Source organism: Chaetodon auriga, chromosome 4 (assembly GCF_051107435.1).
Source record: "Chaetodon auriga isolate fChaAug3 chromosome 4, fChaAug3.hap1, whole genome shotgun sequence".
NCBI classification, from domain to species: domain Eukaryota; kingdom Metazoa; phylum Chordata; class Actinopteri; order Chaetodontiformes; family Chaetodontidae; genus Chaetodon; species Chaetodon auriga.
In genome coordinates, this window is record NC_135077.1 from 3,859,332 (window position 1) to 3,875,710 (window position 16,379).

Sequence of the window (16,379 nt, forward strand, 5' to 3'; positions counted from 1 at the left end):
TCTGAAGCTTGGAAAGAAGAAAACATGCGTCTGCCCCACTTCTGACACAGAATTTACGATCCTTTTGTCGAGTTCGTCATCTTTTGGAACAAGTGACGCCATTCTTTTCAGCCCCAATGTGCCCATTGACATGAGAATGAATGTTTTCCACCAATTATGCATCAGCTTAATGCAGAATGTGACCCAGCATGTGAATATTTGACCGCTGTGCATGCCTCCCTTATCTGCATCCCTCTCACACTCTCTCTCACACTATCTGCATCTTTCCGTTTCTCTCTCTTTCTTAACCTTTTTCTCTCCATCCATCGTCAGATTTCAGGAATTTCCCCTGGGAGCTGTTCAAGTATTTAGGCCAAAGCAAAAGGGCGTCCTCTCTTTCTTTCCTCGCCTACTTTCTTTGTCCTTCCACCACCTGATCATTTCTACCTGAAAACATCTGCAGCAAAATATTCTTCAGAAATAAATTTATCTGCCTCAAACTCATTGACTCAATTTCATCCCGATCGCACACGAAAGATGGCTGACTATGTGCACCTGAAGGCTGACTCTTTGACCCCGTCCCTTGCTGATCATGATCTCTGACCTCCCTGCTGATCATGAGACCTTTTCCGCCCATCTTCTCCCTCAGGAGCTGCAGGAAACGGGCTCTTGTGACCCAGTGGTCTGTGCAGCCATGGAGAGGCCCATTACTGCAGTCACATGGCAGGTTAGCACAGGGCCTGATGCAACCATGTGAGCTCTATTTTCTAACAAGTTTCAGCTTCCCCGAGGCCCATGATAGTTTCACACAGGACATAGATGTCTAATATGTCGGGAAATGCATGGCGTTGCGGATTCCAAGCAAAACGGCAGATTGCTTGTCTTTCTGTGCACAAATGAGTTGAATCAACTTACAGACATGAACAGGTGATATTTCTGTCTTTAGATTTGGGTCACAGGTGGAATATCTATGAGTTGTTTCATTTCATGTGACATCTAACCTGTCAAAGCAAATATATACACTTTTTAAAAAGTCCTCATTGGTTAAAAGAATGACTTTTTTAAAGCTTCAAACGCACACCCAGAGATCATGAATGTGTGCAAAGTACCAGCCCCATGCTGAGGCCTGTCAGTTTGAGCTCTCAGAATGAAGGAGAAGAAAAGTAAATGTTATCAGTGATGTAAAGGTAATACATGAGTTGATTGTCCCTTTATATTAAATCAGTGCTGGTGCTCATATCATTACTAAAGCCTCTGTAGATTAAACCGAAGGAGTTTGATATCCACTCTCTCATTTCCTGAAACTGAACTCAGGCTGGCAAGTTTGAAGTTCATTTTGTTCAATTAGTCACATTTTTTTTCACTGAACTATATCCAAATAGACAGAAAAACTGTGGGATGTTTGATTAGAAATACAAATAATATAAAATATGATTCATTTGAAATGTATATAAAGGCAAATATCTAAAAATGAGGAAACAAAGCAGAGTGTAATACAGGGAGAAATTAGGACTATTTTAGGCTGAAGAGCTGAAGACCTGCGGGCAAACAATGATGAAGTGATAAAACAATCAAGAAACCACACACAGCATTTATCTAAATTCACATCTTTAAATATCTATCAAACTTTTTTTTTTTCTTTTTTTCTTTTTTTTTTTTTTTTTGTCTCGGAGCAACAAAAACATAACGGGAACAACTTTCTGATGCCTAAAGAGTCACGCAAATTTAGAATTAATTAGGGAAAGGAAAAAAAAAGCCCCCTGCTGTCTTTGTTTTCCATTCGTTGGAAGAAATACATTTTAATATTAAGGCCTAAAATAGCTGATTTTTAAAAATAATGGACCGGACTTATTAAACATCGGACATCGCGTTTCGATAATATTCTAAAGGCTCTGCCTCGTTCAGGTTGCTCCTCGTTCCATTATTAAAGGCTTTAATAAGCACATGAATAATATAAAGAAACGCATATAACGAAAAGCTTATAGCTACAGATTTGATTTCTGAATGGCAAAAGTTTTTAAAAGTTCGTTTGATTATTTTGTCTCAGTCTAAAATATTTCAGGACAAATGATAATGACAAAAAAAAAAAAAAAAGATTTGGTCTGGATACAAATTATGAACAGAAGCTGCATCATATCATTGTTTTCACCTTGAAAGACTTTCAACAGAAAAAAAAAAAATGCTGGTTAAAACACATCATTTCCTAAATCTCTTTTTCGATAAGCTTTCTTTAATTTTCAATATCAACAAAAGAAAAACTGACTGAATATGAAACTAAAGCGCTCCACGCTTGCTGATAAAATACAACTTTGACAGACAGAAACGTAGAAAGTTTACAGTCTCTGAATGAGCACCACGGGAAATAACAATAGTTAAGTCTTCCACAATTCTGCACTGAATCGGCAGTCACTGTAACACATTGCTCGTGCAAAGATACTTAACACCATGTGTGCTGAAGTTATTAATAAGACGCAGAATATGAGAATATTATAGAATATGGCTTTTTAACGCACTATCCTGCACATTAAATGCAATATTGCCAACGCATTCAGGGGCCATTTAAATGATTAAATTCTACAATGGATTTTTTTTTCAGCAAGGACACACTCTGAAGATAAAACTAACATATGTCGCTCTGTCTGACAGTCTGTCTGGCTCCCTGGGGGCCCATGCACATCTCGCCGCACTTACTAAAGACCCTCCGTAAAACCGCAGTTTCCTCCAAAGCACAGAAACGACGCGCACTTTTTTCTAAAAACACTTTCCTGCAAAACAACAAGCAACAATCACCCTCATGTCAGCCGGCAGCTCACAGACGAACACTCACTTCGCAAGCCCCGGAGGCCTCATGCAGGATCCCAGTGCTGCTGCTTGGTCGGTGGGGTGCAGCATGAAGGTGTCCCCCACCCTCCCACCAACAACCCGTCACCCCCTTCATCCCCAAACATCGCCCCCCAACCATCAGCACTTCCGAGGCCCAAATCCAGGTGCTGTGGAGCATTTAGAGACAGAAAAGTGTCGGAGCGGGAGGAACAGGGAGATCCATGTGTCCCGTCTGCTGCAGAGTATTTTCTGTGTGCGCCACTAGTGTCTATGCTCGGACATAAGGGGAGAAAGACGCACACATCGCTCTCTGTTATCATTTTTTTCCATGTTTGCAGCACAAAACTGCTTTTTGTTCCCCATTTTTTTCATTTACGAGGGTTAATGGATAGAGGCTTGGGCGTTTGATCACATGGCTACAATTCACCTGAGATGGAGACAAAGAGAGCAAAGAGAGGAGAGAGAGAGAGAGGGAGAAAACTGAGAGTCAGGCTCCACATGAGAGGCAACGGACACACTGGGGTTATTGTTGCATTCATTGTGTGTGTGTGTGTGTGTGTGTGTGTGTGTGTGTGTGTGTGTGTGTGTGTGTGTGTGTGCGCGCGCGCGCATCAGATGCTGCTCAGTCAGTTGTCTCTTTCCCCATCAGGCCCTGCTGTAACGGCACAAATCACGGCCTACAAGCATGTACTGACTAAAGCAACCTTTCCCACTGCTGCAGTCTTGTTTTAAGGGCAAGAAATACGAGAAAATACAGTCTTAGATTGACTGATCAAGAAAAAGTGAATTCAAGGGTGTGCCAGTGCCAATGAGCCACCTTAGTATTTACAGCAGCTTGATTGGCAACACTTTATATTAAGGTAGTCAGTTAGTTATTAGGATGCGCGTTAGTTGCATATTGGTTCTTTATTAGTCATTATAAAGCACTTATTGATGCCTTATTCCACAGCTGCTAGACCATTAACTAAGAGTTTTCTCTCAACCTCCTAATTGCTGCTAATTGATAGGAAGTAAGGAAGTTATTGTACTGACCTAACCCTAACCATTAATGTAATGAAATAATTACACACTGAATCACATTTAAGATGTGATATTAAAAACAAGGTTTAAGTTGATGTGGTCTTTAATGTCGGACTGGTGATTTCTGAAATAATGTCTACATGACTGACAGCGGTAGTGGGACCTTTAAGGCTTTTTTTCCGTTTTATTTAATGGAACGAATGGCTTCTTTATCCTAAAATCTTGCAACAACATTACCTGTTACTCAGGAGTCATTTTTTATCTGTATGACATCATCATTGTGCGCGCAGCTTGAAGTCAAACAGAGACTGGCTGGAATCTGGTCAGGGGAAATGAGTATAACACTAAAAGTCTTGTTTCTGATCACATAAAAAAAAAAAAAAAAAAAAAAAAAAAAACATTCACCAATCATCATCAGTTTTCTTGGATGTCCGATACAGTGGACAGTGCAGGTTTGTCAGGCTAAGTAGGACACTTTCCTAAGTGATGAGAAGATATACGATGTGCTAATACACAGATACACACACACACACACACACACACACACACACACACACACACACACACACACACACACAGAGTAAACACAGTTGTACTATTGAAACATTTTGCAGAGTGATATCAGTCACTGATTAATGTGTTGTCTTTGCTTTAAAAGGCATCGTGCTGTAGATCAGCGTCCCTCTTTAACAGACCAGCTGCACCACTAAACCTGAACACAGCGGTCTTACTGGTTTCACAGTCTGTAGCTTTTAAACGACAATCAATACAACAGTACTCTTCCAGGAGCGTGTTGAGAAGGGTTGTATCATTACACAAAAACATTATTGGTGTGAGTGAATATTTGTCAGCACATTTGTGTATTTCTGCTGAAGTCACTCTGTCGTTTCTAATTTCGTTTTTTTTTTCTTTTTTTTTAATTGCATTAACTGATGATTTAATTCATCGTGCTTGCAGGCCATAGTTAATGAGAATGGACACTTTTCTTGTTTTTTTAAAGGTTATAATGTATTCAAAGATTTGGTCAGATAGAAAACATGTTGATGCTGGATTAATTAACATTGATTCTATGACATTATTGCTCAAATTCGGCCTTTTCCATATACCTGGTGAGTTATTTTAAATTATTTTTCTTGTCTTTCCTTTAAAAAATATGATCTAGTTGGCTATTTGTTTACTGAACGTACGTCTCCCTGATAAAGTTTTGCCAAATTTCTTTACATTTCAAACTTGTAAGCCTGATTTCCTGAATCCGGTTCAATCAGAGCTGAACTTTACAAATCAGAGGTTTTTTTTTTCTTTTTTTCTTTTTTTCGAGGATCGTGACCACAGGAGGCAATAACTCTGCTCATGATTGTTTATTTGTTTGATAAAACATGTCAACACGTCCAACAAAGCTGGCCTTCTCCTGCCTCTAAATGGCCGCACTGTAGAGTCATTTAAGCCACTCCGATGTAAAATCTCACCTTTTCTCTGTTGGAAATGTTGCAGCGACGGACAGACGAGCATTAACTGTGTGCTGCTGCCGGCCAATCAGAGCGCAGGGGGATAATTAGAGGACCAATCGGGGCGCGGCGTGGTGCCGGGGGGCGGGGCTGACTGTGTGCTGGAATGCTGCCTCTCTGGGAATGTTTTCCACTTTCAATCACTTTTTTTTCTCCCAGTCCTTCTCACAAGGCGCTCTTTAAGCTCCGGTGTTGCCACACAGAGCAGCCATTCATCGGCTCTACAGTCAGCCACACACACTCCCATGTTGAACCACTGGACATCTAAACTGGTAAGTTATGCTTTTTTTTTTTCTTTTTTTTTCTTTTTTTTTAAAAAAACGAAATTTATAAGATACAACGGAATGTTTAATATCGGTATTTATGTGCCAGGTGTATTCCTACTTTTTAAATTGAGAGAGTTTTGGCGTTAATTTGGCTTTAATTAAATTATTCTATGGGCGGAATATTATTCTTCTGGAAGCGCTCCTTTCGTCCAAATAATAATAATATTATTATTATCATCATTATTATTATTAGCTAGATGTGCAGTTTTGGTAGGTATATTGTCACATTAACTCTTGACAAGCCATGTTCAACTCGCAGGAAAACAAAAATGACAATTTTCTGCATCTGTGAACTTTATTGGTACTGAAATGCTTCTATTGTACTTGGTATGATTTTAGGTGTAACTGCTTTTGCTGAAACGGATTTCCAGCCAGCGGTGGAAAGGTTTTGGACACTTTTACGCAGCAGTATGGCTTTGCCTGAGAACAGTCTGCAATAACTGGGACCGTCGTAGACTCCAGGCATCTTATTCGATTAAAACGATTGCATTGCACTGAATAGTTTGGACTCTCTCTGAAACAAATTTTGTATTCGAGGGTTGTCTTGTCATTAGCTAAAATTGAAACAAAATGTCTGGCGAGGAGCACAGCCTGTCTGAGGCGGAACTGAGTCCGGGAGGGTCAGACGACGGTCACTCACTCTCACCGACTCAACCCGGAGCGCCACCCGGCCAGGACTCCCCTCTGACCGGCCCGCCGCCGCAGCTGGCCGCGCTGTGTGTTGCGGATGGCAGCGGAGACGATGGAGGCAGATCCGGAGTCAAATCAGAGGAAGAGGACGATCGCTTCCCGATCGGCATCAGGGAGGCGGTCAGTCAGGTGCTGGACGGATATGACTGGACACTAGTGCCAATGCCTGTACGCGTAAACAACGGAAACAAAGCGAAACCCCACGTAAAGAGGCCCATGAACGCGTTTATGGTGTGGGCGCAAGCGGCGAGGAGGAAACTGGCTGACCAGTACCCTCACCTGCACAACGCGGAGCTCAGCAAAACCCTGGGCAAACTGTGGAGGTTTGTATGGGGCGACTGTCCCAGTAGAAGAACAGAGTGGCCATACAGTGGCACATTTCCTGTGTAGTCTGTGCGTAAAGGATAGGGTACGTGGATGTACTGAACATGTTAAAAATGAGCTCAAATTTGTGATTAAAAACAAGGAAACACATAGAAACAGAAACCAACTTGTTCTCTATTGTTATGTTGCTTTTATATGATGTATAATATGTACTAAACTTAGATTTTTAGAGGCCTAAATGGCGCGTTTTGCTCTCATCTCATCTACTTACCCGTTACGCACGGGGTTGAATGGGAAAATATTTCTAATTTTTACACGCATGCTAAGAAAATACTTCCACATTAAGGCAGGCGGCTTATGAGACTAAAATCACTGCTTGTTTTTCTCCCCCCAGGCTGCTGAACGAGAACGACAAGAGGCCATTCATCGAGGAGGCGGAGAGGCTGAGGAAACAGCACAAGAAGGACTACCCAGAGTACAAGTACCAGCCCCGGAGGCGCAAAAACGGCAAACTAACGCCTGCTAGTGAGTCTGATAGCCAGGGGGAAGGGGAGGCCAGCCACTCCCAGTCACACTACAAAACCCTGCATCTGGAGCACAACGGCGGGGCTGGATCTCCCCTGGGTGACCTGCACCACCACCACCACCACCACCACCATCCTGCTGGTAGGTAGCTCACAGGTTCTGCGTCTGGACACAAAAATCAATCATTATTTTTATTTTGATAGTTCAAGAGACATCATGGGGAGGCAAAGGGGAACATAAAAAAAACCAAATAATTTGTCCCATAATTCCTACATCAAAGTAACATTGATGTGAGACACACAAAAAAAAAACTGAGTTGTACCTGATGTCAAAGTTCATCTGGTCATGTTGTCCTCTCTCCTCTAGGCCAGGGTCACAGCCCACCCACACCCCCCACCACCCCAAAGACAGAGCTCCAGTCTGGGAAATTGTCAGATGCCAAGAGGGAGGGGGCAGCAGGAGCGGCCGGAGGATCAGGGGGGTCCAGGGGAGCCCTCGGGGTGGGAGCCGAAGGGTCTTCCGGTGGTCCATCATCATCTAGTGCTAAACCCCACATCGACTTTGGCACCATGGACATCGGTGAGATCAGCCATGAGGTGATGGCCAACATCGAGCCATTTGACGTGAACGAGTTTGATCAGTACCTTCCTCCAAATGGCCACCCACAGAGTGCAACCGGGGCCCCTGCAGCTGGATCCTCGGCCTCATCTTACGCCTACGCCCTGGCTGCTGCTAGCGGGCATTCCGCCTGGCTCTCCAAACAGCAGCAGCCTCAGGCCTCTCCATCTTCCTCTGACCCCTCCAAGGCCCAGATCAAGAGCGAGTCTGGGTCCGGGAGCCACTACGCCGAGGCCTCGTCCTCTCCCTCCTCAGGCACCCACGTCACCTACACCCCGCTCAGCCTCCCTCATTATGGCTCTGCTTTCCCCTCGCTGGCCTCCAGGGCTCAGTTTGAGTATGGAGAGCACCAGGCCCCTGGGGCGTACTATGCCCACTCCAGCCAGGCACCAGGGCTGTACTCAGCCTTCTCCTACATGGGCCCTACACAGAGGCCTCTGTACACTACCATAGGAGACCCCTCCAGCGTGGCCCCCTCTCACAGCCCCACACACTGGGAGCAGCCTGTTTACACCACACTCACAAGACCTTGAGGGAGACCAGCTGAGCAGAGGGAAATATGGGAAGTGTGCGAGTGGATCTGTGTGTCTGTGGGAGTGAAAATATGTGAATGGTTGCTTGTGTGTGTGTGTGTGTGTGTGTGTGTGTGTGTGTGTGTGTGTGTGTGTGTGTGTGTGTCCGTGCCATATTGATGTTATATTAGAGGTTTTTACTTTTTTAGCCAATATAATGCAAGATGCATCCATGGGGCCTTACACAGTTAAAAAAAAAACAGCCACAGACTCACAGGATATAAAGTGTGAATCATGGGTCAATAGCCAATCAAAATTAAATAAAACCTTAACAAATGTGTGCCATCATAAACTTATAAGTTGAGACGTACAGGAAGTGTGTATACGAGAGGTAGACGAGTGAGACACTGAGCGTGGACACATGTTGCAGTGACAAGTGACTCTGATTTGACCCACAGACGACGGGGTTAGACTGACATAATCAGATTTTATTAACCAAACTAAAGCAGATGTTTTTGATGTTTTTGTGTTATTTTATATGAGTAGTAAGTTTATTGTTGTTGTTGATATCCTAGGGTGTAACTTTATTGTGACTGATTTGATATTACACTAATACATCTGCACCACTGCTTTGGGAAAAAACATGTTTTGTTTCTACGAGATGTACCCCGGGGTTGTTTTTTTGTGGCCAGAAAAGGATAATTGCAACCTTTTTTCCTTGTAGGTCGCACTCTGGATTTCTGTCCTTTCATTACATTGACTTTACTGAACTGAAGAATTAAACATTTAAGGGGAAAAATAGGAAAAAGAGAGGGAAAGAGAGCTCTTTAAGATGTATTTCAGCTTATCGCTCGGTCTTGGACGCTTACCTCAGCTCTGCTCATTTTGTGCCAATAGCAAAGGACAAATTCATCTCTGGATACCTGCTAAAATACTGCTGAAGGTATTCAAAATTTCAGAGCAGTAAACTTCCACTTAAGTTTTTTTTGTTTTTGTTTTTCTGTTTTGTTTAGTTTTTTGCTTTTTAAGTGCCTAACATTTTTCTGATTCACATCTGATTTATCCAATAATTGAGTTAAAATCTATAAGTACAAAGTCTCAACCAAAGCTCTTGAGATAATTGGCCAGCTTTGGGTCCTACTTAAGGATTAGAATCACATGTACGACCGTTCTGCACTGCATGTAGGCCAAAAGCGTGTTTCTTGTCTTTACAGTTTGTTTCCTATATTGTGCCCAAGTAGCCCTCTTCCTCTTCAGCAATGTGATTAATGGTCATTACCACAGGCTTCACCTTTATTACGTGATGCATACTTTATCATTTTATACTGACCCTCTTACCATGTAGTTATTATTGTTATGTAAGTAATAATGCATTGTGTGTCACACCTTTGCTTCTTCCATTTTGTATAATTCTGGATAGTTTTGTAAAGTGTTTGCTATACATTCACTTGAGTATTTTGCTTCCATACAAGAAAAGCAATGTTGAAATATTATTGTTGTCATCTATTAAATCAATTTATTTATAAAAAAAAAAAAAAACATCCTGTGTAAGAGCGTTACTTTATGCAGCAGCGATGGTTCAGAGATAACACATGGGGCAGTGAGCAACTTAAGGGTGAACAAAATAATGAATTAAAAACACGCTGCTGACGTGTGAACTGTAATAACAACACAATCAGTGCCCCACCAACCTAAGCTGTTTAGAGTGTTTGTGTGTGTGGTAGGCTAAAATTGACTACTAATTCCCCACATTTAATCGGCTGGGGACTGCGTGTTACTGAGAAAAACAAAGAGAGCTATTCACCGAGGGAGAGGGACAGAAAGAGAGAGAAGGGGTGGGTGTAAAGAGCCAGAGGCAAGGCCAATTTCAGCTCAGTAACCAGCATACACTTGGACTTTTGTACATGGCTTTCCTTTCATTCTGCCCTCTCCTCTCCACCTGAGGCTGCCTCGCCATGCCTCCACATTCAGCTGCTGCTAAAACCCATCCAGAATCAAAATGTCAGGTTCATTGTACTGGTTTTGTGTTTGACGGAGAAGAAAACAAAGAAAAGAAGATGATGATAGGCATGGAGATTTTTGAAAAAAACAAAAACAAAACAAAATAAAGCTCTTATTTCATAAGGTGCATTTGGTTTATGAATTTGAAAAATGGTGGCACTCAGGGAGCTGATAGAATCACGCTGTGAGCAAGGAAAGAAATAAGATAATGAGGTGGGAAGAGAGAAAAGAAGAAGACAATAGCTCAGCTTCTGTGGCTCCAGCTTTAAGCCTAACTTTGTTAAAAAAACAAAAACAAAAAACAAAACAAAAAAAAAACATAATGAAGCAGAAATAAACCTTGAACTGTGCAAAACAGTCAGATAATATTTTTTTTTTAGGAAAGAACAAAAAATTTGGAATCCGGGGAAATCAGCAAGGATGTAAAATTTTTAAAAAGCATGGAAAATACATCTGCTGCAGCAAAATGTTTTTTTTTAGTTTTGATCTGCTTTCATGGTAGAATTACCAACTGTGCAAAGTGGGCATCAGATCATGACGGGTTCAGGGGGGGCCTTATTCACTGAGTGTTTATCCACTCATGTCTCTTTCAATTCAGTTCAATATTCCTTTATTTGTCCCGCGAGGGGAAATTCCAGAAAGAGGTCCTCCTTCGAGCCGGATGTCCCTTTTGTAATATTTCTATCAAACATGTCCGGTTTTAACTCGTATGAAACACTTTTGTCTTTGCAAGTAAGTCCATTAGACAAATCTGGCAAGGGAAGGCATGTTGATTAATTTGATCTGTCCTAAATGCAAAAAAGTGAGGGAAGGTGAAATGACTGTGTAAAAAATAAGGACTGCTGTTTTTGTGAAATCAATCCAGCTGTTCAGATTGGTGGAAAGTAAGAGGTACATTTACTCACTTACTGTACTTAGGAAACATTTTATTTGAGTATTTCTGCTCCATTTTTACTTCACTTCTTACTTCACAGAATGGAATATAACACTCAGAAAGGAGCAATTTTGTCTAATCAGTACTAGTATATTTTCCTTATGTACTTACCCTTTATGTCTTTTGCTTGTGGCTATTCTGCTTTTGATGTTTTTACTTATGGAAAGGTTACTTCTGAAGAAAACACATTACAGGCCATGCACCAGATTAAAAGCAAGACATATGGAATAAAAAAGAGTTATTACCTGTTTATCCGTCCTTTTATATCCATAGATTTTGTGTTTGCGTGTGGTCAGACTCCAGACCAACCGGTGGCGGTAATGTGCCAAAATGAAGAAGAAGAAGAAGAAGAAGAAGAAGAAGAAGAAGAAGAAGAAGAAGAAGAAGAAGAAGAAGAAGCGTGTGACGTCATTCCCGAGGCGCCAAATCTGTAGCAGACAGAAACATAATACGAAGTTGTGACGAGTTTAGTCACTTTCTGAATAGGTAAGAATGACCTTTATTGACATTAATGACATTATTTGTTATTTTAGTGTTTCCGTTGAACGGCCAAAAGTACTCACTTAAACATGACATGGCAACAAAAAATGTCAGTTTGAGTAGTTTGAACCGTACCAGCAGCACGAACGAGCTAGCTAACGTCTGTGGCAGCTGTGCGGCTAACACGGCTGGTTGTGAGGAGTTGTAGTAAACGCGATAAGTCACCTTACGTCAGGGTTAAAGATAGAGTTGTGCATTGAACAGGTCTTGAACGTGATAAGATAAATGTTTGATACGTGTCTGTTTTCCTCTCCGTCAGCTGTCATGGACCTCGGCCCCTTTGAATCAGACAACTCCGTCAGCTGCAGACTGGCCTCTCAGATCCCTGATGTCTGCCGGACTGAAGACTGCTGTTTGGGCATTGACGAGGCAGGCAGGGGGCCTGTGCTGGGTATGCTGTCACTTACTTGTTAAAGAGAATATCTTCGTAATTTACAGTGTTTTAGGGAGACTGCTTCCTCACATCATCTGTTGCAGTCGTCCATAATTTATCATGGAGATGATTTGATTTACTGTCAACCACTTCTTGAACGCATCGTCCAATTGTTTTAACACTCTGTGTTTCAGCATATGTGGCTTATATATTTACTGTACGTACATGTTTTTTCGTGATCCAGGGCCGATGGTGTATGGAATATGTTTCTGTCCAGTTTCTAAAAAGGAGGAGATGAAGAACTTGAAAGTGGCAGGTAATCCTACTCACTAAGTCCTTAAAAAATACATAAACAGAATAAGCAATAAATTATTTTTCCCTTCCACAGTGGTAAATGACATCCTCAGTAATATTACTTTCTTATATTTTACAAACAAACAGATGTGTTTTGTCTCTCCCTTATCAGATTCAAAGACTCTAACAGAGGCAGAAAGAGAAAGTCTTTTCGAGAAACTGGACGAAGCCAAAAGTTATGTTGGCTGGGCTCTGCAGATTCTCTCGCCAAACACGATCTCTACCAGCATGTTACAGAGGCATGTGGCACACACCGCATCATGCACATGTTCTCCTTTTCATAAAGTGTGTTCTGTATTCACACCCTGATATAATGTCTGCTTTTGGTAGGACAAAATATAACCTGAACGCCCTTTCACACGATACAGCCATCGGCCTGTTACAGTACGCTTTGGACTGTGGAGTACAGATCAAAGAGGTATGCAGTCAGATGAAGGTGCACACTAATGTTTTTGTTGTATTGTCAGGGTCATATTTTCTCCTGTGCTGGCTTTACACATACTGTTTTCATTCAGTCAGTACAGGGTCTTTGTGTCAGTTCTGGGTCAGGTCCGACTGATAACTTAATGAAACATACAACATGTTAAACATCAGAGAATCAAAATGTAATAAATTACCAAATTGAATACAGCTTCATTGTGTTTTAGATTGAACCTGTTGCTTTAAAAGCATAGCATTTTGACCATAAGGTAGCCATTCTCGTTATTAAACCTTTATGCTTCCCATAGTTTTGCAGCCCCAGTGAAATGTGAGCTCTTCATTTTCTCTCATTCATCTTTGCTCCTTTCTATTTCACTTGACCTCTCTGGGTTTCTGCAGGTATTTGTGGACACCGTTGGCCCAGCAGACAAGTATGAGGACAAACTCTCGAAGCTGTTCCCGGGTATTGAGGTGACTGTGAAGCCGAAGGCCGACTCCCTCTTCCCCATCGTCAGTGCAGCCAGTATCTGTGCGAAGGTTAGTGACCACCAGCCAGCTGGATCTCAGTCTCTTTCTCATGCCGTTCATATTTCTGATTGTTACCATTTGTTAGCTCCACATTACTGTACCTCCAGAAGGCAGTGACGTTACCTTGAGTATGTATTGACAGAAGTTGATCTTGTGGTGAGAATAGTGAAGCAAGTGTTCTTTAGCCTGATGAGTACAGACTGCAGGTGTTGTAGGCAGTGGAGACGAATGCTCTTTTCTTCCCTTTTTGCCTCGTGTGAATATAAAGTCTGTACCTTCAGCCTTACAAAGCTAACATGTTCCAGTGCTAAAAGCCTCAGTGTCCACAGTTTAAGCTTTGTTCAGAGTTGGTCAGTAGTTTTTCTGATGCTATTTGCTGATTTTTCAGGTGGCTAGAGATCGGGTTGTAAAGGGCTGGAACTTTGCTGAGGACCTGGGAGAGGTGGATTCAGACTACGGCTCAGGATACCCCAGTGGTAACAGGAACAATCAACAGTTATTTATAATCCTCCCATAATGACACCCTTATTTGAGGAAATCAGCATTTGTTTGCATTTACACTTATCGGGTATTCATTTTATAAAAATCTGTCACTAACAGAAAGAAAAATTTTTTAACTGATACCAAGACCAATATTTTTCCTGCGTTTTCAGACCCCAAGACTAAAGCATGGCTCCTGAAGTACCTGGACCCAGTGTTCGGTTACCCTCAGTTTGTTCGATTTAGCTGGAGCACTGCCCAAACCCTGATGGACAGCAAGGGTGTGACTGTCCACTGGTAAAGAGCTTTCACAATTGATTTTGAGCAAAAGTTATAAAAGCAGAGGTTGATTTAAGGAGTTAGAGAAGACTACTGTTGAAATCCAGCATTAACACATGATTTACAGTATCTTGATGATTCAGCTCAGAGGTAATTACTTCCTCTGTCATTAGCTATTATTAGCAGATAAAACATTTTTGAAAGCATTACAATAGTTCACAGCTTCTCCCTAAGTCTGTAGAAGCCAACCTCTTTGATTTCCAGGTCGTGCTTAATGCCTGTGCAAGTGATTTGTCTTAAAGAGATGAGTGCTAACCACTGTGTAAAAATCAGTATTGTTTTGTTGAATCTGTGCTCAGGGATGATGAGGAGGAGGATGGAGAGAGGGCAGCGCAGAGGAAGAACAACAAGTCCATGTTGTCCTACTTCAGTTCATCAGCTGGAGGTAAAGACCAAAACCCGACCCACCAAACACATCGATTCTTCACTGATCGGAGGCTGAAGAGCCTTGACACACTCTGAAGACAACACAGTAGAGGACGTGCACACACATACAGGAAACCAGAAGCTCTTAAGAAGATTTTCATATACAGCCCAAACAGTTGGTTCTTCAGGACAGATTGGATGGACTTTAATGAAACACTGCAGACACGTGATGTTTGTATCACCACTGCAGATCTATCTCTATCTGTTTTTTTATACATAAAAGTTCTGTTTAAAACTCATTTGCTTCCTTTGTTTTTAAAATAAAATATAAAATTTTATAAAAATAAAATGTCAAAAGTCATTGTCAGTTTCACGTATGTACAGGAGACGCAGAGGGATCGAAATATTGTTTCTCACAGTCCCACAGCGTGCAAAAACAGAAGGATAAAGCAAGACCAGTGTTTACATTTTGTCATCTTTAATGCCAGTACTGCCCTCTGGTGGCAACAGGACGAAATACACCAGAAATTTGAAAAGCACTGTCAGTGTTTCACATGAGCAACTATGAGTCCCAACACAGCCACATTGTGATGATTAAAATGGAAAAATGTGAAATATCCACTGCAACATGACGTGAATGAATGAAAACCACTCAGGACAGATTCTTTCACATATACTGAAATCATAGTGCCTCATCTTCATCATGTTATTTGAGCTACAGTACTGTGCAAAGACCAGTTTTGGTGCATACACAGAACATACAAGAACACTGCCTGAATGACGTGCAGTCCAAATTGTCATTGAAATCACAACTGTCAATCAAAGAATTTAAGATGTGCAATAAGTTTCAAGGAGAAATGATGGGCTTTCAGTGATTCAGTTTGACACATTTCAGTCAGCACCAAAAAGTTACAGAGGTTCAGTACCCAGCCTTTGTTAGAAAAGTGGGAAGTCTTGCTTTTCTATTACATAAATGTTTGTTTTATTCTAATTTTAGCTTTCATTAGGTTTGATTAACTGTTAAAATCTTACGTTTTGAAACTGCTCGCTACATGAATGAGGCCAAACGGAGGATGAGGTTTGAAGGTATTACTGCATGAAGGTATTACTCTGTTAACCCACAAAGCATGTTTGGCATCCCATAGGCTGATCCGGAGATGGTTGCCAAACGCTTGTCTTCTCAGAAATCACAGCAGTGTTCTCCTGTTGTTGATCTGTCTCATGTTCCCTGAGAGCTTTAGCCTCTTCTGAATCTCCAGGCTTTTTCTTCAAGGTAACGCTTGAACAAAAGAAAACTCTCTGCGTGACATAACACACGTCACATTTCACCACAGGAACACAAAAGGCAGCTGGCTAAGAAGGGGTGTCCACGATTTCATCGGAAAAATAAACACGTCATTGACTTGCCGACTTTAAGGAAGGTGAAATAAGAAATGAAGGCATATCCGTCTGTCCACCGTCGCTAGTTCATGTCGGCTTTGCTTCGAGACTCCTGGATCCTCTTCCCACAGTTCATAGCCAAAGTGGAGACAGCAAATGAGGACAGGATCACAATTGAGCTCCCCACAAAATGAGACGACGCTCCTCTGGGAGTCATTCTCTGGACTTTCCTGGGGAAAGTCTCTCTGTCAAAGGCTGCAGTGGTGGTCACCGTCTGGGCGATGGACTCCATGCTTATGTTTCTCAGACGTATGGAAACTGAAGGCAAAGACCACGACCTGG

The 16,379-nt window shown here is 41.8% G+C and overlaps 2 protein-coding genes across 2 annotated transcripts; both read left to right on the top strand.

The window, feature by feature from the left end:
* Nucleotides 1-5,490: 5,490 nt before the first annotated feature.
* LOC143319560 (transcription factor Sox-10-like) lies at nucleotides 5,491-9,846 on the top strand. The gene is made up of 4 exons (XM_076728630.1): nucleotides 5,491-5,599; nucleotides 5,993-6,666; nucleotides 7,062-7,333; nucleotides 7,559-9,846. The coding sequence occupies exons 2-4, from the start codon at nucleotides 6,224-6,226 to the stop codon at nucleotides 8,341-8,343; spliced, it is 1,500 nt and encodes a 499-aa protein (XP_076584745.1). The 5' UTR covers nucleotides 5,491-5,599; nucleotides 5,993-6,223; the 3' UTR covers nucleotides 8,344-9,846.
* A 1,803-nt stretch (nucleotides 9,847-11,649) lies between these two features.
* rnaseh2a (ribonuclease H2, subunit A) lies at nucleotides 11,650-15,017 on the top strand. Its single transcript, XM_076729704.1, has 9 exons — nucleotides 11,650-11,743; nucleotides 12,057-12,188; nucleotides 12,415-12,486; nucleotides 12,637-12,763; nucleotides 12,855-12,942; nucleotides 13,344-13,481; nucleotides 13,861-13,948; nucleotides 14,126-14,249; nucleotides 14,591-15,017. Exons 2-9 carry the CDS (start codon nucleotides 12,062-12,064, stop codon nucleotides 14,751-14,753), a joined length of 927 nt encoding a protein of 308 aa, XP_076585819.1. The 5' UTR covers nucleotides 11,650-11,743; nucleotides 12,057-12,061; the 3' UTR covers nucleotides 14,754-15,017.
* The last annotated feature ends 1,362 nt before the right edge of the window (nucleotides 15,018-16,379 follow it).

Excerpts from the sequence above, each read along its gene's own strand:
- LOC143319560 (XM_076728630.1), top strand. The coding sequence starts at position 6,224 with ATGTCTGGCGAGGAGCACAGCCTGTCTGAGGCGGAACTGAGTCCGGGA. Across the intron at positions 6,667-7,061 it reads ACCCTGGGCAAACTGTGGAG|GCTGCTGAACGAGAACGACA; the intron begins GTTTGTATGGGG and ends TTCTCCCCCCAG. Across the intron at positions 7,334-7,558 it reads CCACCACCACCATCCTGCTG|GCCAGGGTCACAGCCCACCC; the intron begins GTAGGTAGCTCA and ends TCTCTCCTCTAG.
- rnaseh2a (XM_076729704.1), top strand. The coding sequence starts at position 12,062 with ATGGACCTCGGCCCCTTTGAATCAGACAACTCCGTCAGCTGCAGACTG. Across the intron at positions 12,189-12,414 it reads AGGCAGGGGGCCTGTGCTGG|GGCCGATGGTGTATGGAATA; the intron begins GTATGCTGTCAC and ends TTCGTGATCCAG. Across the intron at positions 12,943-13,343 it reads GTGGAGTACAGATCAAAGAG|GTATTTGTGGACACCGTTGG; the intron begins GTATGCAGTCAG and ends GGGTTTCTGCAG.